We start from the raw sequence: 23,966 nt of genomic DNA on the forward strand, positions 1-23,966 counted from the left end.
GTCGTTAAAAGAGAGAGGCAGTAGGATCAGAGTGAGAGACTGGAAGATGCTACACTGCTAGGTCTGAAAACAGAGAAAGGGACCACAACCCAGGGAATGCAGGTGCCTCCCAGAAACTAAAAAAGGCCAGGGAATGAGTTCTCTTCTAAAGCCTCCAGAAGGAACACTGCCCTGCAAACATCTTGATTTTACCCCAGTGAAAGCCATTTCAGATAGTAATCTATCTGTGTGGTTTGAAGTCACTAGGTTGGTGTAATTTGTTGCAGTAGTCATAAGAATAATAGGGACAGCTTCTCCACCAGCTTTCATCAGCACGTGGATGCACGGAATCCTGGGTGCTACAGCAAGAAGTGGGCACTGACTCTGGCCCTGGAGCCCAGCCCTCCAGTACAGGACCCTGCCTGCGAGTGTGAAATGCCACCCCCGACAGCACAGAAGACTGAGGTCCGAGGAAAGTCAGGACCAGCCACCTCCACTCAAGCAGGAGGTTCTTCTGGGGGCACAGCATGTGGCTTGCCGGTGAAGTTCACAAATAAGCATCTTAGGGCCTGGAACTCAGGAGATGCCTGGAACTCAACAGACCTCAGGAGACACTCTAGGGGGAGCCAGCCTAGGGCAAGTGGCCAGCAGAAGTGGTCCCGAGGCACCAACCTACTGCTGACCCCTCCACTCCTCACAGCAACAGAAAGTCCACCAGGACACGGCTTTTCATTAGAGGCAACCTAAGGCCCCAGCGCAGGCCTGAAGCCTCGGCTCCTGCCGGGTCCCCACCGGGCCCCCTGCCGTCCCTCTTGGCTTTGCCCTGTGCTCCAGGCCCCTGCCCTGCCCTCTCCTGCAATCCCTCTCTTTCAGAATGGGAGGCTTAAGCAATCAGGAGGGGAAATATGGGGACAAGGGGACTCTCGGGACTGTGGACATGAGTAAGAACTATCTAAAGCCTCGGGCACTGGGACGGGGTCCCCTGCCAGGCTCCCTTTCTACAAGTAGCACCTCTAGCAGCTGGTGGCCAACACACCCAGCACACAGGAAGACAAGACCACCATGCCATTCTCCCCTAGACTGTCCTCTAGTCAAACCCCTCCCAACCCCCACCCCACCATGCTGCTCACATGAGCAACCTATTGCTCCTAGTAACACTATGACCATTTATCCAGTACTACATCCTGGATGCTGTCCTAGGCTCCCTGTATGCCCTATGAACTGACCCTCACCATGGCCAGAGGAGGTAAGGGTGATCACTCCAGTCCCACATGAGAACACTAAGGAGCTGAGGAATTCACACAAACAAATGTCCCTTTGCCAGTAAGAAGCTGGCATTTACCAGGCAGTCTGGCTCCAGAGTCCAGGCTCTAAACCTTTGGTTTAGATGCCCCGATTCAAAACGTCCCTGTGACTGGGAATAGCTGAGTGACCCGGGGGTTAGGGATGCTGGCTTCTGCCTGAGCAGCAGCACAACACAGCACTTAGGGGAGTCAGACCCAAGGCGTCCTCAGCCAGTGGCCCAGTGCTATTTCTTCTCCTTTTAAACTTCCTTAAGAGGCTAATTAGCGCCGGGCGCGGTGGCTCAAGCCTGTAATCCCAGCACTTTGGGAGGCCGAGACGGGCGGATCACGAGGTCAGGAGATCGAAACCATCCTGGCTAACATGGCGAAACCCCGTCTCTACTAAAAATACAAAAAACTAGCCGGGCAACATGGCGGGCGCCTGTAGTCCCAGCTACTCGGGAGGCTGAGGCAGGAGAATGGCGTGAACCCGGGAATCGGAGCTTGCAGTGAGCTGAGATCCGGCCACTGCACTCCAGCCTGGGCGGCAGAGCGAGACTCCGTCTCAAAAAAAAAAAAAAAAAAAGAGGCTAATTAGCTAGGAAAAGGCACACAGGACAGCCCTCAAAATAAACATGGTGGAAGGCAAGAAACGGTACTAGTAAACTCGTGACCTCAGTAGGCAAAAAAGAGAAAAAGCCTCACAGCCTTCAAAGCTTCTGATCTTGGCTGGGCGCAGTGGCTCATGCCTGTAATCCCAGCACTTTGGGAGGCCGAGGCAGGCAAATCACTTGAGGTCAGGAGTTTAAGACCACCCTGGGCAACAGAGCAAGACTTCATTTCCCTAACAAATACAAAAAATTAGCTAGGCTTTGGAGGTGTGCATCTGTAGTCCCAGCTACTCAGGAGGCTGAAGCAGGAGGATCGCTTCAGCCCAGGAGTTTGAGGTTGTAGTGAGCTACGATCACACCACTGCACTCCAGCCTGGGCAACAGAGTGAGACCCTGTTTCAAACAAAACAAAACAAAAAAACAAAACCCTTCTTCTCCCCAGCAAGTTGGTTCACCGTCCTCACCTCTCTGCTAGTGGAGAAACTGACATCCATCCCATGCCCGCCTCCAACAAATGGCACAACTACCTCCTGAATAAACGTTTGGAGGGAAGGTAGGGATGAACTCGGGCTCCAGGGCCAGGCAGAGAAGTGTTTCCATCTCAAGTTCCACAGCTCCCCATGTCTGTGACTTTGGGGAAATTACCAAGTATGACTCTTTGTTTTCCGACCTGCAAAATGGGATGACAGTGTTCTCTGTGTCACGGGGTTAATGTTAGCATGGCCGAGACAACATCTGTACAGAGGCTGGCATGGAGCAATCCCTCAACATGACCACCTAGCACTTGCTGGGAGCCAGGCACCAGCAAGTGCACATGCCAAGGGCAGTACATGAATTAACCCATAAAATCCCACAACCCCAAGGGAGGCAGGTCCCCGTAAGCTCCATTTCACAGATGCGGAAGCTAAGGCACTTGCTCAAAGTGATGGCGCTATGGAGTGGCAGAGCTAGGATGTCAGTCAGCCCAGGCTGCCAGCCTGCAGTGGATGCACTTGGCCAGTAGGGGAGTTATTCTGAATAGTACCACCAGCATCTAGCACGGCGCAGAGGCATGACAAACATCAGTGGCATTCAAGGTGGCGGGGGCCCCCTCTTATTGTGGGATAAGCCCCAAAGCTGCCCTCTGGTCATGATGGCTTGACTCCTGGAGACTCGTGGGAAGGCGCCCCCCTGCTCTGGTTCTGAGCGTGAGGCTCAGCTGTTGGCCATGGGGGCTGAGGGCGATGCGGGAGGACTATGAGCTGTTCTGTGCAACCACAATAGGCATCATCAGCCCCAGGACCCACAAGGCACCCATGACCCGGAGCAGGTGCTGTGGGTGGGCCACAGCTGAGGCTGGGCCCAGCGTGAGGCGGCTGTGCTTCCAGAAGGCCTGGAGTGACTCTCCGAATGTTTTGGCCGTGGGATCTGTGGCTCTGCCTGCCCCACAGGGCATAGATGATTTCTCTGCTGTGAATCCCAACTGCGCTGACTCTCTTCTGTATCTGCCTGGCAAGTAAGCCCTCTTTTATTTAACCAAGCTGTGTCTGGCTTTGCTCTTTCACAACATACCAATCACAGAAACATTTTCCTTTCCCCATGTCGTGACATCTTTTTTTTTTTTTCTTTTGAGACAGAGTCTCGCTTTGTTGCCTAGGCTGGAGTGTAGCCGCACAATCACTGCAGCCTCGAACTCCAGGGCTCACACGGTCCTCCTACCTCACCTCCGAGTAGCTGGGACTACAGGCATACAACACCACGCTCGGATCTTTTTTTTTATTTGTTGTAGAGATGGGATCTTGCTTTGTCACCTAGGCTGGTCTACAACTTCTGGCGTCAAGTGATGTTCTTACCCTGGCCTCCCAAAGTAGTGGGTTACAGGCATGAGCCACCGAGTTGAGCCTGGTGCACATCTTTCCTTTAGAAACCTTGTGCTGGAGAGGCAGCCCAGCACTGTGGTGGGGAAGCCAGACTCTCTGCCACAGAGCTGGCTGTGAGCCCTGCTGCTGTGTCGGGTGGGCCCGGACAAGGTGGCTGACCTCCCTCAGCCTCAAGTGTCTTGCCTGAAAACTAGGGCTGGTGACAGTGTTTAGCCTTGTGGGGAGAACTGTAAGAGATCAGGCAGGTAAATGACGGAACAGTGTAGTGTGTGCCTTGTGATTCCAAGGGACCATCCGGAAGGAGTTCCACCAGCCCTGTGTGCCTTTCCGACAGTTCTAGAGTTTTAGCAGCCTCAGAATTTCAGTTTCTATTATTAAAATCCCTCTGGCTCCTACTTGCCTTTTTGAAGGTACCTGTTCCAGACTACAAGTCAGCTAAAGCCAAAACCCACAGGGGCAGAGCAAGACCCAAGTAAGCGCACGTCATCCAGGGTGACTGCGGCGTACTGCCCCATTTAAGCTACCACCTCAGTGACCAGCAATTCCCCTGGGAGGAACTGGGGACTTGCTAATGGCAACCCCTGGTCCCTGGACACAGGGCTTTCTTCCCAGGAACAAAAGGCAGGTAAGATACAACCAGCACCCACCCACAGGCACGAGGAGTTTCAGGCATTTTAAAGACATGACATGCTAATATTAGCAGTCCAACACAAAGGAATCACATAGATCTTTTGTGTCCAGGATCCAAGATGGACTTCATTCCAACATTCTGAAGACCCAGAAGAGAAAAAGAGAAGGAGTGACTTCTTAAGGAGCACCTAGTATGAGCCAGCCATTGTGTTTGGTGTTTTCGGAAGCGATTTTACTTACTAACCACATGGCTTCTGCAAGTTATTATTGCCATTTTAGGAGAAGAAAATTGACACTCAGAGTGGTCATGTGATCTAACCGATGCCTTCCACACTAGGCCACCTGGTTAGGCTAGAATTTCAAATTTCTATCAGAAAGCACGATTCATTGCAAAGGAAAAACCAGAGTAGCTGTGAGGTGGAACCAACAGTCTGTGTTTCTCTCGTTCCCAGTGAAAAATCCATCTGGCCTCCTAGCAAAATGACACTCTCAACTGTGATCAACCCAAGAAAGAACAAAATCAAGATGGGAACAAACGAACCCCACGGCAGCTTTCCTCTTTAAGGATCACAAGCAATGGGAAAGTCCTACTGGTAAGCCAGGCAGATGTCCCGTAAATTCAGTGTTACCTCCCCCCCAACCCCGCCCAAAACACACACACACACACACACACACACACACACACACACACACACGCCTGGCCACAGGCTGAAAGCACAGAATTCAGGGAACACTGAATGACAGAGGTGGGGGTGCTGCAGCACACACCCCAGGGCAATGGTGGTACAGGTTAAATTATGGGCTCCAGAGTCAATCTGTCTGGTGTTACCCTGCCTCTGGCAGCCTTTGCTGGTTGTATAACTTGGCTATGTAATATGGCCTCTAGGCCTGTTTCCTCAGCTATAAAATAGGGACAATAATAGTATCTTCCTCACAGAAACCTTAGGACAGCGCCTGGCGTGGAGGTAGTGCTCTGTAAATGTTTGCTACTGCTTTTACAACTCTGATCGTTACTACAACCTTGGAAATGCACAGCTTTGGAGGATCAAGTGGCATACCCAGTCACCTGGGCTGAAAATATCAGACAGTGCTTGGGGCCTTTAACTCGATTTGACTCCACAAGCATTTATTCTGTGCTGGACCCAGAACACAAACAGATGAGAGAGACAGGTTTCCTGCCCCTGCAAAAGGTTGTGTGTGTGAGAGAGAGGCTGGCAGGCAGCACAGGAAGGACAGTGTGCTCAGGCTTCACATGCCTGGGTTTGAATTCTGGCTCAGCCATGGGGAAGCTCCTTACCTCTCTGAGCCTCAAGTTCTTCATGGGTAAAATGAGGGTAATTCTAACAGCATGCCTAGAACAAGCTGGTAGTAAGGACTAAATGAATGAATGCATTCAAGGGCCCTAGCGTAACACTTGAGGCAAATTAGGTACTCAACGCATGCTCTCTGGTTGGTTGACTACTAGCAGGGCCAGCCAACCATGCTGGGAAATGTGCTACAACACCCTCAGGACCCTGCTTTAAGCATGCACAGAGCTTGGAAATGAGAAAGAGGCAGGATGGGGCTAGGCAGGGGACAGCAGAGAGAGGAGGTGGCATTCGGTTGGGACAGTAAATGATACTAAGAATTGTCTGATAAGGCAGAAGACGACAGGTGTTGCAGGCAAAAGGAAGGGTATGAGCAAAGGCGCTGAGATGCAAAAGGGGCCTACTGGGCAAGGGGAGGGGAGAGGGCAGGAATGAAGGTGAGGATACAGAGAAAGGTAGCTGTGGAAGGTTTCTATGCCAACCATAGTATATTTTCTTGTTTATTTTGTAGGCATGATGTTTGGGACTGACTGGAAGCTATTTCTGCAGTGGACACGGAAGCTGGCTTGGAGGGAGGAAGGCCTGGAAGGGAGCCCAGATCCACAGACCCTCAGGCCCCTGGGAGCTGTCCTAGGCTGGTTTTACCGTTAGCCAGTGTCCCAGCCAGGCTCAGGCCCCAGGCACTCACCTACCCGATTTCCACTTCCTCCTGAGTTCAGCCTAGTCTCACATGGGAGGCAGCAGGGTAAGTAACCGACACTCTATTCAAATCCCTGCACCAGCACTGCCCAGCTCTTGACCTCAGGCAAGGGACGTGTGCCTCTGTTTTCTCATCGGTGAAATAAAGAAAAAGAAAGAGGGGAAAAGAGAAAAACAAAGAAAAGAAAAAAGAGAGCGAGACAGAAGGAAAGAAAGGAAAGAGAGAGAAAGAAAGAAAATAGTACTGACAGGATTGTATGGTTAGAAGGACTAGAATGAAAGAAACAAGGCTGGACATAGTGGCCCACGTCTGTAACCCCAGCACTTTGGGAGGATAAGACAGGAGGATCGCTTGAGCCCAAGAGTTCGAGACCAGCATGGACGACAAGTGAGATCCTATCTCTACAAAACAACAATTTTTAAAAAAAATTAGCTGGTGTGGTGGCACACCCCTGTGGTCCTACTACTTGGGAGGCTAAGGGGGGAGAATTGCTCAGCCTGCGAGGCTAAGGCTGCAGTGAGCCATGATCACAGCACTGCACTCTGGCCTGGGTGAGACAGAGTGAGACCTTGTGTTTGGTCTGGTTTTGTTTTGCTGACACGGAGTCTCACTCTGTCGCCCAGGCTGGAGTGCAATGGCGTGATCAGCTCACTGCAACCTCCACCTCCTGGGTTCAAGCGTTTCTTCTGCCTCAGCTTCCCAAGTAGCTGGGATTACAGGCGTGCACTAACACACCTGGCTAATTTTTGTATTTGTAGTAGAGATGGGGTTTCACCATGTTGGCCAAGCTGGTCTCCCTCCTGACCTCAAATGATCCGCCTGCCTCAGCCTCCCAAAGTGCTGGGATTACAGGCATGAGCCACCATGCCCAGCCAGCCTTGCCTGGACTGTCATCTTGAAGTTTTTTCCACTTCCCTCCATTCCAAGACTGACCACAAAATGGGATAACACTATGGCATCTTGCCCAGTTCTTGCCTCTTTTTAGTGCCTCTAGACAAGCCCACAGGGTCTTAGGTTTTTCTCACTAATTGTGCGAGGAAACAAGGGTACTGACAATAGTACACATGGAAGTTTACAAGGGTTCAGAAAATTATATAAATGCTCTTGGTGTACAGCTTCTGAGTCAATCACCTCCCCAAACCCTTGGGCTGAGTTGGTAGCTGACTTGAGGTCCCCAATGCTCTCTCTCTCTCTTTTTTTTTTTTATTGAGATGGAGTTTCGCTCTGTCACCCAGGCTGGAGAATAGAGGTGCGATCTCAGCTCACTGCAACCTCCACCTCCCAGGTTCAAGCGATTCTCCTGCCTCAGCTTCCCAAGTAGCTGAGATTACAGGTGCCTGCCACCATGCCCAACTAATTTTTGTATTTTTAGTAGAGATGGGGTTTTACCATGTTGGCCAGGCTGATCTTGAACTCCTGACCTCAAGTGATCCGCCCACCTGGGCCTCCCAAAGTGCTGGGATTACAGGTGTGAGCCACGGCGCCCAGCCTCCCCAGTGCTCTTGAAGTGTGATCAATAGATGGGAAGGGCTGGTGTCAACCGTGCAGTGCTAACAGCAGCAGCGAACCTCTCTTGAGGGCTCTCAGCCAGGCGCCATTTAAGGAGGCCATATTCCTCACTGAGAAACATCCCAGTCGCTGCACTGGTCCCATGGATACCTCCGTCCGCTGCCAGGCCCTCACCCTGTACAGTTATTTCCCCTGCTCACAAGTTCTGACACTTGCCTTCAACTCTTCCTAGCGCAGGGAGCATTCCCTTCTCAGCCTGCACAGGCATCAGCCAGCTACACCTTAGAGAGGTCTTACAAGAAAATCTTAGGGCCTCTCCCTCAGCGCACGGCCAGTCACCCATCCTGTTCCAGCCTGCTTCTCTTCCCTAGTCCTCACACTCCTCCTACCTGTCCCCAGTGTGCTCTTCCAAGAAACACAACACATTTCCCTGCTGAGGGAGGACAAAGCCTCCTGCTGTCTGCAGGACTGAGTGGCTGGTCCCTCCTGGAGGAGAGCAAAGAGGAGGGAAGAGGCCAGTTCCCGGCAAAGGGCGCTGCCCAGGTGCCTGGGTCCCTTCCAGAGAACTGTCTAGGACTCAGCAGAAGTCACTCAGCCCAGAAATTCACACCCTTGGGGCTCTTACCCCTCTTTAAAGTTCCTGCTTTCAACAGAGCTTCTGCCATATTACCATGTCTTTCTTTTATTTCTCTTATTCATTTTTTAAGCTAGTGTTCTTTAATCACTTTTTAACCATTTTCCCTCCAGCATAATCAATTTTCTAGGCTTTTAACATCTCTGACAATCTTTTTTTGCTCTTTTTCTGTTCATGTTCACCTTTTATCTTTTTTGTTTTTCTAATCTTGATTCTTTTTAATTCCAGTCTTTTGGTTTCAAAGCTCCTTTAAACTTTTGGATTTATTTGTTGCATTTTAATCATTCTTACTATGGTTCATTTCTTTTTTCTTAGCTTGTATACATCAATCCTACTTTAACTTTTTAACTGTGCCTGTTGGCCATTTTAACTATCATACTTTAATTTGCTATACCCTGCTAGGTTTCTTGGTTATTATTTACTTTTTAAAATTTTAATAGCTTTATTGAGATATAATTTGCATATCACACAATTCATCCATTTAATCTGTACAAGTCAATGATTTCTTACTATATTCACAGGCCCCTGCATCCATCACCAGTCGATTCTAGAACATTCTCATCACCTCAAACCCTTTCTTGCTCCTCTCTCCCCGCACCCCTGCCCTAAGCACTCACTATCTACTCCCAGATTCCCCCATTATGGACTTTCCTATAAATGGAACCATACAGTCATGGCCTTTCATGACTGACCACACCTTCCCCATCGAATGGGCTTGGCACTTTTGCCAAGAATCATTTGACCATAGATGTGTGGTTTATTTCTGGACTCTCAGTTCTATTCGGTTATCTGTCTACCCTTGTGTCAATATCACACTGTCTCCATTACTACTGCTTTGCAGTAAGTTTAAAAAACAGGAAGTGTGAGTTCTACTTTATTATTCTTTTTCGGGATTGTTTTAGCTCTCTGGGTCCCTTTGCATTCCCTGTGAATTTTAGAATCAGCCTGTTAATTTCTGAGGAGTCAGTTGGGATTCTCACACGGGCTGTATGGAATCAGTAGATTCGTTATACTGTGAAGTCTTTGGATCCAGGAGCCTGGGATGTTTTCCATTTACATAAATCTTAACTTTTAGCAACATTTTGTAGTTTTCACAGAGTATATGTTTGGTACTTCTTTTGTTAAATTTATTCCTAAATTACCGTGAACAAAATTGTTTTCTTAATTTCATTTTCAGATTGTGCACAGCAGGTCTATGGACTTCTGTATACTGATCTCATGTCCTGAAATCTTACTGAACTTTTTTTTTTAGGGTCACAGGAGCAACAGTTCTGAGGAGAGAGTCCATCTCATTCACAGCTACTTCACCCCACAGTCCTTTCAATGCTGAACTTGTGACAACCTGGAAAAACCAGCCAGTTGACCGCCTCAGTCATTAGCCCCAGGGAGCACAATTTCTGTGAGTTGTTTCCAACTGTGATCATTTTCCGACAGACGCTGAGTTCACTTCTACTTCTCTCCCTTTCTTTTCTCAGCACAATTTAATAAACACAGAATGACTGGTAAACACTTGAAGAAAATAATCCAAATTTGCAAAACAGATCAGTTCAGCGGGGCTGTTTACATTACTAAAGTTTTTTTGCTTTTTGCAAAACAGATCACTGAAGCCTTCTGTGCAGTGAAATATGCATTTGAAAGATGCCTAAATCCAAATTCGTTAAGGAGTTTTAGAAATAATTCATATACTAGATCCAGGTATATCTGTAAATTTAAATGAAATAATACATCATCTTTATTTATTATTTGAGCTTTATCTCCTCCATAATGCCTTAGAGGGAAGGTTTTATGTTAATTTTGCAAACTGGAAAGACAAAGCTCAAGGCAAAAAAACCCTGAAAACTGCCTTCATCTCTTGCCTCCTACGTATGGAAAGTAACTGAAGTGGCACTTAATTAAATTAAATTTGCTCAGCATCTGCTTAGTGTCTACCCTGTTTCAAGCAGACACTGCACAGCCTTTAAAAAGGACATAACGCATGAAAAGCGTGTGGTCACCACCCTGAAGGAGCTCAGGAGCTAGCTGGAAAGAACTCACACAGATGAGTAACTGAGCTACAGCGTGCCATGGAAGTGAGGGAAGGACTCACCACGAGCCCAGGTTTCCAGCCGCAGCAGCAGAGAGGTGGGTGACAATGTGGGCAAAGACATCATCCCTCCAGCCATCAGAATGGCTCCTTGTGCATGCGTGTGACAATCTAAACATCCTGACCATCATCATCTTGGTGCCTGCTGCCTTAATCCAGCACAAGGAGCCAAAGCCACCACTGTCTGCGCTGTAAGTCATGCTGATCTTTCTTCTGGAAAGTCCTCTTGTCCCAGCACCAGGCCTCAAGATGATGGAAACCACTCACTGGGCAACGGGTCCTATGCATGAACTTACTTTCAAGGGTCAGGCAAATGACATCCCAGCGTGAGGCAGGCCGCAGGCTACACAGTGGGAAGCAGGTGTCCATGGTGAGAGGGGAAGGTGAGCCCCTCCGAAATGGGGCAGATCCCTCTGCCTAGCTGACTGCTAATAAAGGAATGAAGTTCAATGTTGCCTAATTGCATTTTTACAGAGAAGTTGACAGTCAGACTTTCTAGGTGAAAATTTCTGATTTTTAAATGCCAGCAACAAATTCAACACAAACAAACACCGTGAGCCAAACAAAACACATGGCTAGATTGGGCCTGTGTGTCATCAGCCTGTGGCCCTGCTCTATGTCTACTGTCACCTGTAAGTCTCACAATATCCTGGAAAGCGGGTACTATTATCCCCTAGATAATTCAGGTGAGGAAACTGAGGTATACAGAGATCAAATCACTTGCTAAAGGTCACCTTACCAGATAAGTGACGGAACAAGAATTCTAACCCAGGGCTGTCTTACTCTCAAGTCCATTCAGGTGTGAGGTGTTAGTTTCAAGTTAGTTTGGTTAAATTTCCAGGGACCTTAGGCTCAGGAGAAGCCTTTCTCTACAGTTGCCTGTCTAGCAAAAAAGGTTCTTTAAGGAACTGAAGTTTCTCCTTAGTTTCTCTTTACTTTAAATATAAATTACTTCTGTCTTTTCCTTAACACCTTTCTTCCAACAGGACAGGAAATAAAAATGATTACTAGCTCCACAGGCCCTGAGTATTTTAGGCATTCAGGCCGTTAGACTTCAAAGTCAAATACTGAGGGATGAGTGCAGTGGCTCACGCCTGTAATCCCAGCACTTTGGGAGGCTGAGGCGGGCAGATCACCTGAGGTCAGGGATTCGAGACCAGCCTGGCCAATGGTGAAACCCCGTCTCTACTAAAAATACAAAAATTAGCTGCTGTCATTTCCTGTCCTGTTTTCTTTGTAGTTGAGGGTTTACTCCTCTTATATCCCTTTTCATCACTATGGTGAAGTTTGGGTGGAGTGCAGATAAATGCGTATATTCCAACTATCACCTTTTACTGGAACTCTGACCCGCAGCTTTTAAAATGATTCTGGTTAATCAGGAGGAGTAACAAGGATGGGACAAAAATCAAGACTAGATAAAAATAAGTGGACTTGGTGTCTCATGCCTATAATCCCAGCATTTTGCGAGGCCAAGGCAGGAGATCGCTTGAGCCCAGGAGTTCAAGACCAGCCTGGGCATGATAGCAAGACTTCGTCTCTACTAAAAATAAAAATAAATTAGCCCAGCATGGTAGAGTGTGCCTGTAGTCTCAGCTACTCATGAGGCTAAGGCAGGAGGATTAGCTTGAGCCTGGGAGATCAAGGCTGTAGTGAGCCATGGTTGTGCCACTGCACTCCAGCTTGGGCAACAGAGAGAGACCCTGTCTAGGAAAAAAATATAATGGAGGCTGGAGTACAATGGCGTGATCTCGGCTCACTGCAACCTCCACCTCCCGGGTTCAAGCGATTCTCCTGTCTCAGCCTCTGGAGTAGCTGGGGTTACAGGCATGCGCCACCATGCCTGGCTAATTTTTTGTATTTTTAGCAGAAACAGGGTTTCACCATGTTAGCGAGGCTGGTCTCCAACTCCTGACCTCAGGTGATCCGGCCACCTCAGCCTCCCAAAGTGCTGGGATTACAGGCGTGAGCCTCCGTGCCCAGCCTAAGGAAGGTTTTTAAAGTTTCATAATCTGTTCCTTAAATTAACTTTCTTAGAAAGCTCAGATCCTGCCTCTGCTGAGTACTGACTGTTTAACCTTCTGTAAGTTACTCAGCATCTCTTCACTTTAATTTTCTTACATATAAAATGGTGACAATACCACCAACCTTACAGGGCTAGATAACAAGATCATGCAATACAGAGTAGGCACTTCACAAAGGCAGGCTAAAGAATGACAAGTGGCTGGGAGTGGTGGCCCATGCCTGTAATCCCAGCACTTTGCAGGGCTGAGGCGGGTGGATCACTTGAGTCCAGGAGTTTGAGACCAGCCTGGGCAACATATCGAGACTCTGTCTCTACAAAAAAATACAGAAATTAGTCGGGTGTGGTGAGGCTGAGGTGGGAGGATCGTCTGAGCCCAGGAAGCGGAGATTTCAGTGAGCCGAGATGACGCCACTGCACTCCAGCCTGGGCAACAGAGAAAGACCTTGTCTCAAAAAAAAAAAAAAAAAAAAAGGGTGAGTGTGGTGGCTCACACCTGTAATCCCAGCACTTTGGGAGGCCAAGGTGGGTGGATCACCTGAGGTCAGAAGGCAGAAGTTGCAGGGAGCAGAGATCGCACCATTGCACTCCAGCCTGGGTGACAAGAACGAGACTCTGCCTCAAAAAAAAAAAAAAAAAGAGATGAACTTGTTTATTTGGCACCATAAAAGTATGATTTTGGAGGACACCACAGAGATGTTTGCTGGAAGTTTGTTCAGCAAACATTTTCTAGGCACTTTTTATACGGACAGTCCTGAGCCAGGCACTGAGGCATAGAGTTGAATAAATATGTGAAATCGTTATGCCGCAAGGCAGAATGTGATCGGAGAGAGAGGCTGAAGCTTAGAAGAGAGAAGTGAGAGCCAGCCAGCCAAGGGAACAGAAGCTGAGACTCTGCGTTACCTTTCTTTGTCTTACAAGGTCCGCATTCAGGGTGGATCTCTTGCAAGCGAAGAGACACCACCTTGGCTAGTCCAGCGTTCAGCATATACTGGTACAGACGCTTAAACGTCCTTTCACACAGCCCCTGCCAAAACACAATTTAAAGGCTACTATTAGACACAGCAAGATGTCTGAAATGACTAGAAAGTCATGTAAATGAACACAAGTTCAGGACCTGAATTAATTGATTATCTTGAGGTACTAACGAGGAAAGCCTGCCAAGCTACCTTGTCAAGGGACCAAAACAAGGTCCAGAGCAGGATATAAACGATTCTACCTTTTGATTAGAGAGGGGGAAAGAGATTCGCTTCACCAGATCCTGGAAGGGTATGCAGGGGTGGGAATGAGGCAGGCGGGAGTGCAGGAGTGGAGACTGAAGATTTCATTTGATACCTTTTCATGTTGTTTTGCTTTTTTAACCATGTAAGCGTATTACTAATACAAACACATACACACAGACACACACCCCTGTCCCTCAAAGGCAGTAGACAAAAAGAAAGGGGAAAAAAATAGGTTAAAAAATGTTATAGGCTGGGTGCAGTGGCTGACACCTGTAATCCCCGCGCTTTGGGAGGCTGAGGCGGGCGGATCACTTAAGGCCAGGAGTTTGGACCAGCCTGGCCAACATGCGAAACCCTGTCTCTACTAAAAATAGAAACATTAGCTGGGTGCGGTGGCATGTGCCTGTAATCCCAGCTACTCAGGAGGTTGAGGGTGAGAACTGCTTGAACTTGGGAGGCGGAGGTTGCAGTGGGCTGAGATCGCACCACTGCACTCCAGCCTGGGTGACTCTGTTTAAAAAAAAAAAAAGGAAAAAAAATTGTAAAAATTTACATGTGGTCTGTGAAGTTACAACAGAATAATAATGGGTATTTCCATCTCATCACTCCTATTTTTGCAAGGCTGAAAACCACAATGATCCTAGGAACATCTCCCCAGCAGGGGTGACCAACAGCAGCCTCTAGTGCAGGCCGTGCTTTTAAAATTGATACAATGTTTTTCTTCAAGAAAGTAATTTACTTGCCAAAATTGAAAAGTGAGGGATTTCACATAAAAAAAGACCTAGATTCTGGCTTCTCTTGAAAGGCTAAGATCTGGCAGCCAATGCTAGGACTGTAGCTCCTCACAGCAACAGTGAACAGGAGCCTCGATCAGCTGCTCTTCAGCAGGGTCCACCCGGCTCCAGGGGGTCACAGCCTTTGCGCTCCCCCATCAGAGCCTCCAACAATGAAACTGAAGATCAGTTGCCATTTATCACCATTTTTGTGCTGATTTTCTCTAATGGTAGTTAAGAGGAAAGTTAATTTCTTAAACCTATACTATATCAAAAATTTATTTTATACATGGTCCATTTTGCTTGTGGGTATCACCCTCCTGGGCACTGCTGCCATGTGATTTTGCAGTCCCTGGAGGAGTAAGGCAGGTTACCACAGCTCCCAGTGAAGGAGCGAACAGCAGGAGGCATTCGTGACTGAGAGCTGTTCGCTGAGTCTTACAGGTTTCCTCTTACACCCTGGGGAGAGACAGGGAGCAAATGTCTGTGGGCTGCTGCCACCACATATGTGTGGTTACCTCCCAGGCTAACCAGCACTCCAGCCCTTGGGTGGCAGAACATATGGCTATCAAAACAATACAGATGACTCACATATGGCTCATTCAAAGCCACTGGCTTGTACATGGCATCTATTGTTAATCTAGCCGTGCCCCCAGCACCAAAAAAAGACCCCATGGAAACTCATCCATCAGATCCCAGCCCTTGACATATGGCACTAAGCCCTGGACCATCCTAAGAGGGAAGGATGATGTAGTCTTTCCTTTTGAGGGGCTGCCATCAATGACTTGCACAATCTGGCCAGCAAAAAGAGAAAGAGGCAGTGAGTCTTTGTACCAAATCCCCCCCAAAGGCAGCATCCATATTCATGGCCTCAGCTTCATCTATAGGCTAATTTTTACTGAATCCTGCTCAGTTCTCTGTGACCCCAATTTCCAGCTGTTGACTACACATCACCAGGGGAAAGTCATGGAAGATCTTCATACCCAATACGTCCAAAACTCAGATGTGTCCTGTGCCTCCTCTTCACCCAAACCTGCTCCTCTTTCTGACCTCTCTATTTATTCAACTCTCATTCAGCAAATATTTACTGAGCATCTACAGGGGGCCAGGTACTGTCTTCATCGTGGGGGCCCACAGTGAGCAAGCAGATGTGATCCCTGCCTCACAAGCCTGCCTTTGCGCTGCCTCGGTGAGCAGTAGCCACTCCAGCAAATGCACTAGCTTCATCTTGAGATCCTCCTTCTTCAAGTCACCTCTACATCCCAGTGCAGGCACTCACCACGTCCTGTTAGTTCCACCTCCAAAATGTTTCTCAAACAATTCCAGCCCTCATGGCCACAACCTCGCCACCTTCTTCCCATCCCCTTCCCTCTACCAGCTCATCTGCCTAGACTGCAACCTCCACCTCCCAGGCTCAAGAGATTCTCTTGTCTCAGTTTCCCGAGTAGCTGGACTGGTGCATACCACCACCCCTGGCTAATAACTTCTTCATTTCTACATGGCCAGCAGCAGTGCATAAGGCTAAAGCTTCAAGGCTAAAGTCCCCACTCCTCAGCCAGCACTCCAGTCCTTTCTGATCCGGCCCCCTACCTTCCTATCCAGCCACACAATGTGCCGGCTGCCCTCTGGATTACTGCCCACTTCTAAGTATGTTGCATGGCCTTCCACAACTCATGCCTTTGCACCAGCTCTTCTCCTTTCCCTCAAATGCCACTTTCCCTCTGTCTGTGTGGGGAAAAGCCCAGCTCAACTGTGCTTTTGGCACAGCTCTATGAGGCTTTCCCTAGTTCTCTAAAGAAAGCACCCCCTCCCTCTACTGGTTTGGCTACATCCTTCCAGGTATGTGTTCACACGCCTACCCTTCTGGTTAGACAGCTCCATGACAGTGTGAGACCTGCTGTCATTCTGGCTAACTTTCACCATCTTATTGTGGAACACAGTTCTAACTCAACATACACACTCCCTGAAGTATTTGTTGAATGAATAAGTGAAAGGCTGTCCAGTAATAGTCAAGGCTTGCTGCTAACACAGACCACAGGGCTGACCTGAAACCAGACTAGCCCTGTCTCCCTGCCCCTGAGTGACTTGGTAGGAGGGAAGGTTTCAATCTCCAGAGTCTGCATGGGCTGGACAAGCAACATCAATCCACACGGTGGCCAGTTATTTGTTTATTAAGCTGGTAGGAAGTTCCTTTGTTTCTGCCAGGGTTTCCTGAGAGGCCTTCTCCGTCTATCTTTGATTTTCTACTCTGGTAAACTCAGACACGCAGAAGTAAAACACTTCTCCCCTACTACAAACAGCAGTGCTCATGGAATGACAAAGGGCCCTGCCTCCCTGCCTCGTGTCTGAGAGGTGACAGGAAGCAGGTGGACTGCAGGGGACCCAGCCTGTGCACAACTAGTTCCAGCTAACTGCTGTCAGGAGAGAGGGCAGACCCAGGCTTCTCAGTTCTCGAGGAAGACTAGAAACCTAGATTTTTATGGAAAGTCTCAATTTCTTAAAAAATGCTAGGTCAAACTGATTTTTAACAGACCAAGTCTGGCCCACAAGCCTCCAGACTGTAACCACTGCTTTAAAGAGGCTCAGGCAGGCAGTGAATCTAGCAATGCGGAAGATACCTCCTTTCCCTGTGAACAATGAAATCAGAGACTAGAACTCCACCGATGCAACGCGGGGAAAGAACAAGGACTGTCCTGTGCCTGTGGTCAGACTGAAGACCACTCATTAGGGGACAAATTACTAGTCACCAAAGAGCTTGACTTCAAATGTTCAGTTTTAAGTTCTGGTTTCACACACAGGGCAATCTTGTTGTCCTTCCTTCTCTAACGTTGGCTCTTTCCTGACTTGCACTGAAACCTTCCAATCAGATTGGAAGCAGCACCCCTCCGCCTTTCTCCCTCTTGCCTTTCTCCCTCTCACGCTCCCTTCACCACAGCCTCTGCTCCAGGGCCCAAAGACAAAGCAGGTCAACAGCTGCCTTCCTCCCTGCATCCTCTCCCCTCCCGCTCAGGACAGCCACTCTGCTATTTCAGTACAAAACCACTGGGAACAAGATCACAAGCTTGATTACAGTAGTAAACCTAAATGCCACGTTTTCCTATTCCGTCTGAACTTTGATAACAGGTCCTAGAATGAACTCCAGGGGAAAAATGGAAGTCAGGCAAAGGCAAGAATTTAAATGAAGGACAAAGCACTCTCTCATTCTAAAAAAAAACAGCTGGGCGCGGTGGCTCATGCCTGTAATCCCAGTACTTTGGGAAGCTGAGACATAAGCATCACTTGAGGTCAGGGGTTCAAGAACAGCTTGGCCAACATGGTGAAACCCTGTCTCTAATAAAGATACAAAAATCAGCAGGGCATGGTGGCGGGCACCTGTAATCTCAGCTACTCAGGAGGCTGAGGCAGGAGAATCGCTTGAACCCGGGAAGGACACAGTCCGTACTCCAACCAGGGCAACAAGAGCGAGACTCTGCCTCAAAAAAAGAAAAGAAAAAAACAATAAACAAAGGAAAATCTCATTTGCATCAAATCCAGAATAGGGCGTTGGGTTGCAAATCATTCATCTATGCCTGACAAGACCTCCCGTCTATGGTACAGATCACACCCAGCCCCGCCCGTGGGAAACCCCAGGCTCACCAGCTCTTCCCTCAGCTTTCCCAGCGTCTCTATACAGTTAGTTCGTGTGCTCAGCATGCCCGAAAGCTTCTCCATGAGGATGTCGTATTTGCTCCTCCTGCAAGAAACACCGAGCAATTCGTTTTTTCAAACCTGTTGCTGAAGTCAGTATTTACTGCCTGTTTCTTAAAGATGACAAAGCAAGACTTGACTTAATCATTTGACAATAAATGACAGAATCTTTTAGGTCTCAAAGATCATCCAGCCCAACTCCTACCTTCTACAGGTGGAGAGACTGTGGCTGTAAGAGGTTCTGTCATGTCTAAGGCCACCTTTCTAGAGGCAACATATAGACTAGACTCTAGGACTAAAACTTGCATGACATGACTCTGTAAAACATCTTTCATTTTTACAATACTTTTAAGTTTAGGAAGTATCACACATATCTTCTTACGAATCACTTGGTGAGGGGCCGGGCAAAATCCCAGCACTTTGGGAGGCTGAGACAGACAGATCTCTGGAGGTCAGGAGTTCGAGACCAGCCTGGCCAACATGGTGAAACCCCGTCTCTACTAAAAATACAAAAATTAGTCAGACGTGGTGGCAGGCACCTGTAATCCCAGCTACCTGGGAAGCTGAGGCAGAAGAATCGCTTGAATCCAGGAGGTGGGGGTTGCAGTGAGCCAAGATCGCACCACTGCATTCCAGCCTGGGTGACAGAGCGAGATTCCGTCTCAAAGAAAAACAAAAAACAGATCACTTGGTGAGGAAGGATGGGGGTTATTCTACAAAGTTAACCCCCTGAAGTTCAGGCTGGAGACACAAACCTAGGTCTTCTTTCTCTAAATCGAGTACTCTCCTTACTCACTGGGACACCACTCTGATCCTGAGGCTCTGGTTCCTGCTCCTGACTACACTGGCGTGGCAGAGGCCACCTTCCATCTCATTTCTACTATGAAGCGGATGTCATGATCAATGCTTCCAAGCTAACGGCCAGCAAAGGAAGCTATTTAAAAACACTGAGGGCCTTTGACTGTGTAAGTCTAGGGGGAGCTCAGGGAGGGGTGCAGGGAGAAATCTTGTAGCCAGTTCGGCTGGACAACAGCTTGGCTTGACTTACAGTCCTAGGGGGACGGAGAGCACACGTATGGGATCCAGAGACTGTACCCACTTCCCCATCTGTACTGCCTCTTAATGAATGAAAGAATAAATGGAGGGACAGATGGTTAATGCATATGAGCCACTCTGCATAAGAGGCACTGTGTCACAGCCATTTAATACAAGAGGCAATGGTGGTTCAAAGAGATCAAGTGACTGCCCAGGTGAGGGGCAAAGACGGAAATACAGATCTTGACTTGATCCAGTGTTCTCTCTCCTATACCACAGCTGCCACCCTGTGTTCTTGGCAGAGCACAGGCTATACACAAGTGAAGAGTTTGGTGAGACAGTTACTTAATCAATGGATAGTATAACCCAATTAAAATGTGAATTCATAAAAGATGCTTCTCTCTAATACTGTACAGTTGGCTCTTGGATAACATGGGTTTGAACTGGTCGGGTCCACTTATACGCAGCTTTTTTTTTCATATTTATTGAAAAAATATTAGAAAAATATATATATATTAGAATTCTTTTGTGACAGTTTGAGAAAACTCAGACAAACTGTATAACATTAGAAATATTGAAAAAATTAAGAAAAAGGTATGTCATTAATGCATAATATATGTGGATACTAGTCTATTTTATCATTCATTACCATAAAATATACACAAATCTATTATAAAAAGTTAATCAAAACTTACGCAACCATTTACAGACCATACATGGTGCCGTTTGCAGTGGAGGAAATGTAAACAAACATGAAGATGCGGGATGAAATCAAACCTGCATAAAATTAACTGTAATACAACAGTGTACTACTGTTAATAACTTCGTAGCCACCTCCTGTTACTATTGTGGCAAGCTTAAGTGTTGTGAGTATTGGCTTAAAAATGCCATGACAGGCCGGATGCGGTGGCTCATGCCTGTAATCCCAGCACTTTGGGAGGCTGAGGTGGGCGGATCACCTGAGGTCAGGAGTTCGAGACCAGCCTGACCAACATTGTGAAACCCCGTCCCTACTAAAATTAGCCAGGCGTGGTGGCACAAGCTTGTAGTACCAGCTACTTGGGAGGCTGAGGCAGTAGAATTGCTTGAACCCAGGAGGTGAAGGTTGCAGTGAGCCGAGATCGTGCCACTGCACTCCAGCCTAGGCAGTCGAGCAAGATTCTCTTAAAAAAAAAAAAAAAAAAAAAAGCCATGTGATGCTCATCATCTCTGTGTGAGCAGTTCCTCTCTAGTAAATTACTTATTGCAGTAAAAAGTGATCTCTTCTGAGGTCGGGAGTTCGAGAACAGCCTGACCAACATGGAGAAACCCTGTCTCTACTCAAAACACAAAATTAGCCGCGTGTGGTGGCGCATCGCTTGATCCCTGGAGGCAGAGGTTGCAGTGAGCAGAGATCACGCCATTGCACTCCAGCCTGGGCAACAAGAGTGAAACTCCGTCTCAAAAAAGAAAAAGGTGATCTCTTGCAGTTCTCACGTATTTATCCCCGTGTTCAATGCACTACCATAAACCTTGACTGACACCATGGGACCCATACAAAGGGCCACTAGTGATGCTGGAAATGCTCCCAAGAAGCTCCCAAAAAGTCATGACACTTCAAGAAAAAGTTAAATTGCTTGACGTGTACTGTAGAGTGAGGTCTGCAGCTGCGGCTGCCCGCCATTTCAGACAATTTATCTTGTTAATGTACAATGTAAACTTATGGTATCAATAAATACGGTACAGTATTGTAAATGTAGTTTCCAAATAACATTTTTTTCTCTAGTTTACTTTATTGCAATAATACAAGAACAGTATAACATATGGAACAAAACGTGTTAACTAACTTTATATTATTGGTAAGGTTTCTGATCAACAGTAGACTATCAGTAGTTAAGTTTTTGGGGAGTCAAAAGTTGTATGTAGCTGGGCATGGTGGCTCACGCCTGTAATCCCAGCACTTTGGGAGGCCAAGGTGGGTGGATCACTTGAGGTCAGGAGTTCGAGACCAGCCTGGCCAACATGGCAAAACCCCATCTCTACTAAAAATACAAAAATTAGCCAGGTATGGTGGCAGGGGCCTGCAGTCCCAGCTACTCGGGAGGCTGAGGCAGGAGAATGGCTTGAATCCGGGAGGCAGACATTTGACAGAGATGCAGCAATGATGATTTTCACCCCTGGAGATCCGCAGTCAATAAAGAGTCTACACACATGCATCAAGCACTTTCTTTAGGCCAACCCATGTGCACTGTAAACTTTAACATTTACATGTAATCATTCCCCCCGCTTTTGGAGGATGCACCTCCCCTCCCCACTATCCCTCATTGCTGCCTACCTCCACCCCAGAGAGCTGCTGGCCAGGTACTAAGGGGCTCAGGGCTTCCTCAGCCAAGGGCTGCCCTTCCCAGGCCCTGCACCAGCTTGAACTTTTCCTTTCCTGGCTTCTGCCCCTCCCATAAAAAAGGGCATGAGTTTGTGCAGTGTGGGCTGAGACTTCTGCAAAGTGGTGAAACTTTTCTGTCCCTCATTCCTATGCCAGGTAATTAGCCACCCCAATGGCAAGGATGAAGAAATCAGAGATAACCTACTCACTCCCCCAGCCTCCCTGGTCCTCAGAAGGGAATGTGCACATTTAACCAGTTTGCTGTATTGTCTGGACAACAATATCCCGCTAAAATAGCAATATCACACATTGTTATCGCTTAGCAGAACCTTGCCATCTCGTCCATATAGGTTATTATGGTTGAGCACTGAAAAACATCCTATTTGAAACTGACATAATTCAACTACAATTCTGCCACTACAACAGATCAAATCTGACTCACTTTTATTTTTACATCTCCCCAAAATGTCACCAAAATGTAAATGGTTCCTATTGTTGGCTGTGAAGTTACAGATTTATTTTTCCTTCTTTTCTGTATAGTTTTCTGGTTCTCTAAACAAGCAGGACTTATTTTCACACACACACACACAAACAGATAACAAATATCGTTTTTAAAAAAGCTATAGTGATATTCTAATTTGGCTTCTATTATTATTATTATTTTTTAAGACACAGGGTTTTGCCCGGTCACCCAGGCTGGAGTATAGCAGTGCAATAATGGCTCACTGCAGGCTCAAATTCCTGGGCACAAGCGATCCTCCGACCTCAGCCTCCTGAGTAGTTGGGACTACAGGTGTGCACCACCACGCCCAGCTAATTTTTTATTTTCATAAAGTTGTGGTCTTGGTATATTGCCCAGGCTGGTCTGGAACTCTTGGCCTCAAGCGGTTCTCCCACCGCAGCCTTCCAAAGTGCTATGATTACAGGTATGAGCCACCATACCCAGCTGCCCCTACGATTTTTAAAGCATGCTACCCATGGCTGCAACTAAAAAACCTAACATTTTGATCACTACAAACCATACCTGTCCACATGAAACCGGTTCAGTAGAAGGAGGATTGAGTGTTGCTGGGCTCCAGTGGGTAATCGAATCACATGGGACTGCATTGTAATCAGCCCGTTTTTGTTCAAAATTTTTCTGTGATAGTGCAGCTTCCCAGCATCAACCCTGGAGGAGAAGAAGAGCCATGTCATTTGCTCTGCTGGTAGCTTTATCAACATATAGAGTGTCTCATTTGGACATAAACACCAGAGACACAAACCTCCTGTCCAGCCAATCTAAGAAAACAGTCACCGTGCGACCATGGCCTTGAAACAAAAAGCCATGCCTCGGGGAAGATACCGCAGCAGGCCCCTGCATTTGGGGTTCATGGTGCAATGATGTATAATTTAAAGCAGAGAAGCAAATCCTCCTACTTACTTGAAAGCAGTGGTGTGAAGGTCTCGCTGGAGCTCCCCTTGCCACCTGGACCGGCCTAGCCGCTCCAGGATGCAGTAGGAGAAGTCGGGCAGCTTCAGGTCTGGATCCCCTTCCTGGCCTATCAAAGCCCTGTACCGCATGGCCTGGGAGGCAACAATGATCAGTTTCTTCCCCCACCTGCAAATCAGAAACAATTGCATGAAGAAATAAGTTTAACTGATTTTAGGAAAACAGAGATATGAAAAAGAAATGTACAGAATCCTTATTTTCTGCTCCTTCCTAGGAGTTCACAAGACCCCAAAATTAAGCTAAGCAAGTTTTCAGTCTTAGAAGTGTAGTGTGCCAAAAAAGACAAAAAGGAGTATAGTGTGCTGAAGGAAGAGGGCCAATCTTATTTCCTTGCCGAAAGCCCTTCAGGGCTTTCCAAAGTGCTCAGGCCAAACCCAACTCCTCATCCTGGTCCTCCTGGAAAGCTCTCCATGGCCCAGCCCTCCCTGCCTTGCTCATCTCATCCTCCACGGCTCTGCCCCTCACTCACAGGAGGCTTCCTGTTCCTAAGACAAGCCTCAGGGGTGCTGCCCTTGCTGTTTCCTCGGCCTAGCTGCTTTTCCTCCAGGTCTTTAGGTGACTGATGTCTTCTCATCATTCAGGTCACAGCTCAGTTGTCAACTCCTCAGCCTTTCCAGAAAATGCCAACTAGAGTTCCAGCCCCACCCCCACAATTTCCATATTCTTCATAGCACTTAGCACTCTCAGAAATGACTATACATATATATATATATATATATATACACATATATATATATATTTTTTTTGCCAACTTTCTTGCCAGTTTCCCTCATTCAAATATA

General features: G+C 47.5%; 1 protein-coding gene and 1 long non-coding RNA gene across 4 annotated transcripts in view; one reads left to right on the top strand and one right to left on the bottom strand.

Moving 5' to 3' along the window:
• Positions 1–23,966, bottom strand: part of GTF3C1 (general transcription factor IIIC subunit 1) — an 85,827-nt gene that overhangs the window by 50,928 nt on the left and 10,933 nt on the right. For all 3 annotated transcript variants that reach the window (XR_003309655.1, XM_026455390.2, XM_023192947.2), the window contains exons 3-6: positions 23,116–23,292; positions 22,720–22,863; positions 18,248–18,344; positions 13,519–13,642 (exon numbers count right to left, since the gene is read on the bottom strand). Coding sequence is in view for 2 of the 3 variants with exons in the window: in XM_026455390.2 (XP_026311175.1) it covers positions 13,519–13,642; positions 18,248–18,344; positions 22,720–22,863; positions 23,116–23,292 (542 nt within the window). In the remaining variant the exon portion in view is untranslated. The remainder of the gene's footprint in view (positions 1–13,518; positions 13,643–18,247; positions 18,345–22,719; positions 22,864–23,115; positions 23,293–23,966) is intronic.
• Positions 4,839–10,118, top strand: LOC111526923. Its single transcript, XR_002726527.2, has 3 exons — positions 4,839–4,955; positions 6,181–6,414; positions 9,765–10,118. It is a non-coding gene; the product is annotated as an uncharacterized LOC111526923 (long non-coding RNA).

Source organism: Piliocolobus tephrosceles, chromosome 17 (assembly GCF_002776525.5).
Source record: "Piliocolobus tephrosceles isolate RC106 chromosome 17, ASM277652v3, whole genome shotgun sequence".
Lineage (NCBI taxonomy): Eukaryota > Metazoa > Chordata > Mammalia > Primates > Cercopithecidae > Piliocolobus > Piliocolobus tephrosceles.